Consider the following 1,849-nt stretch of genomic DNA (forward strand, 5'->3'; position numbering starts at 1 on the left):
AAAGATTGTGCTGATGCGTGCTAGCCACACGTGAGGATTGAGGAAGTACTTTCAAGATCCACCTTTATGTGAAAATTGTAATCACATTACGCTCAATATGTCAACGGTTTTAAAAGAACAGTTTAACGTTGCAAATAGCCTTATCCAAATATTTATAAAGCCACGGATCAAGACTACAAAAACGCCGAAAGTGAAAAAAAAAAGAGGAAGAGGCATAAGATTCAGTAAACTTTATTCATTCCAATAGCACATATTTATTTATCACATATTAATATGATAGCATATAGAGTTCTTGAGTGGTAAATGATAAAAATTATAGCTTGGTGCATGTCTTTGAGCAGGAATCCACACAGCTTTCACCTTTCTTTTCCCCTAACAACATAAAGAAAACAAGCAAAAATTAGTGAGAGATTGAGATTGAGATTACTTTTGAGAAAGATGAGAGATTGAGTTTAAATAAATTACCAGGTTTCTCTTTGGTGTCCAGCTTGGTGCACTTTGAAGTAACACAGCCAAGCTTGCAGAAGGACTGGGGGTCATTCCTAGATTCTAAAGAGGTTCCTCCAAATGCGCACTGTTTCGCGCACTTAATGTGACATGCAGTAGGCTGCAGAATTATGCCAAGTCCCCCTGTTACACAATCATAGAAGCAATCCTCGTAGCAATCCCAAGTACCATCAGCTGTAGGCTGTCCAACGAGAAGCCCCAACATGATTGAAACCATTACAATGAACTTAAGAACTTGCTGTTTCTCCATTTTTCTTAATTTTTGAATTCTTTGCAAGAGAATATGTGATGAAAATAACATCCCGAGACGGGTTTATTATATAGGAATTGAACTGAAAGGATAAGATCGATATTAATTAATTGTATGAAAATATCATTTATTTCTAAAAGAAATCAGGAAGCTGTCGTACGACAAATTCTTCAAGAAATCAATGTCCGAATCTTTCATAATTAATAGCATACTCCGAATACTACCTAACAGTTTACTTATTAGTCTTCTCGAGTGGTCTAGCTGATTTGGCTTGTTCATGAATTTCGTTATTTCATTAAGAAATATTTCATTGAGGGTGGAATGATCATGAATTTTAAGTTTAAATAAATTAATTAGGGATTGAGTAAAACTGAGGTTCATGATAATTAAAAAGAATTATTTTGTTTAATTAATTTCATATTCTTATCCTTGATATTGAAATTACTTCATGGGTCTTATATGGTATTAAATAAAAATAAAAATAAAGTGTTTTATAAAAATTGGAAGAAAGTATATTTGTTTATTTTTGGAAGAGTTAATGAAATAGATGAACACATCAAGTGCATTTTTTTCTTGAATATTTTAATTTCTTTCTTTTTTTCTCCTCATGATTTAATTATAGATTAATATTAAACACGTTTTTTATTTTCTTGCCATAACCGTAATTATTGAGCTGTTATGCATATCCAATCCATCCCCATCAAAACAACCATAAATGTGTTGATATACACGGGAAAATATTAGATAATTGACTTGCCATTTACAAATTACACACTTGTGTGAGTACCTAATACACGTCTGTAACGGACAAGTCAAATAATGTATGGTCAAGGTTTATTCATTTGTTTTTCTCTGTCAAATCCCAAACTCAGTCGTTTAACATACCTAACATCAAGTGCATTTTTTTCTTGAATATTTTAATTTCTTTCTTTTTTCCTGCTCATGATTTAATTATAGATTAATATTAAACACGTTTTTTATTTTCTTGCCATAACCGTAATTATTGAGCTGTTATGCATATCCAATCCATCCCCATCAAAACAACCATAAATGTGTTGATATACACGGGAAAATATTAGATAATTGACTTGC

General features: G+C 31.9%; 1 protein-coding gene across 1 annotated transcript; it reads right to left on the reverse strand.

Annotated features, from left to right (window-relative positions):
• Positions 1–206: 206 nt before the first annotated feature.
• LOC18036480 (thionin-like protein 2) lies at positions 207–801 on the reverse strand. Its single transcript, XM_006427002.2, has 2 exons — positions 466–801; positions 207–372 (listed from the first exon to the last, which is right to left on the reverse strand). Exons 1-2 carry the CDS (start codon positions 755–757, stop codon positions 314–316), a joined length of 351 nt encoding a protein of 116 aa, XP_006427065.1. The 5' UTR covers positions 758–801; the 3' UTR covers positions 207–313.
• Positions 802–1,849: the final 1,048 nt, after the last annotated feature.

Source organism: Citrus clementina, unplaced genomic scaffold (assembly GCF_000493195.1).
Source record: "Citrus clementina cultivar Clemenules unplaced genomic scaffold, Citrus_clementina_v1.0 scaffold_7, whole genome shotgun sequence".
In the NCBI taxonomy this organism is placed as follows: Eukaryota; Viridiplantae; Streptophyta; class Magnoliopsida; order Sapindales; family Rutaceae; genus Citrus; species Citrus x clementina.

What these genes read in the sequence shown, in the direction of transcription:
- LOC18036480 (XM_006427002.2), bottom strand. Translation starts at nt 757, where the DNA reads ATGGAGAAACAGCAAGTTCTTAAGTTCATTGTAATGGTTTCAATCATG. An exon ending in GGACACCAAAGAGAAACCTG is followed by an intron (nt 373 to 465) that starts GTAATTTATTTA and finishes TTATGTTGTTAG; the next exon opens with GGGAAAAGAAAGGTGAAAGC.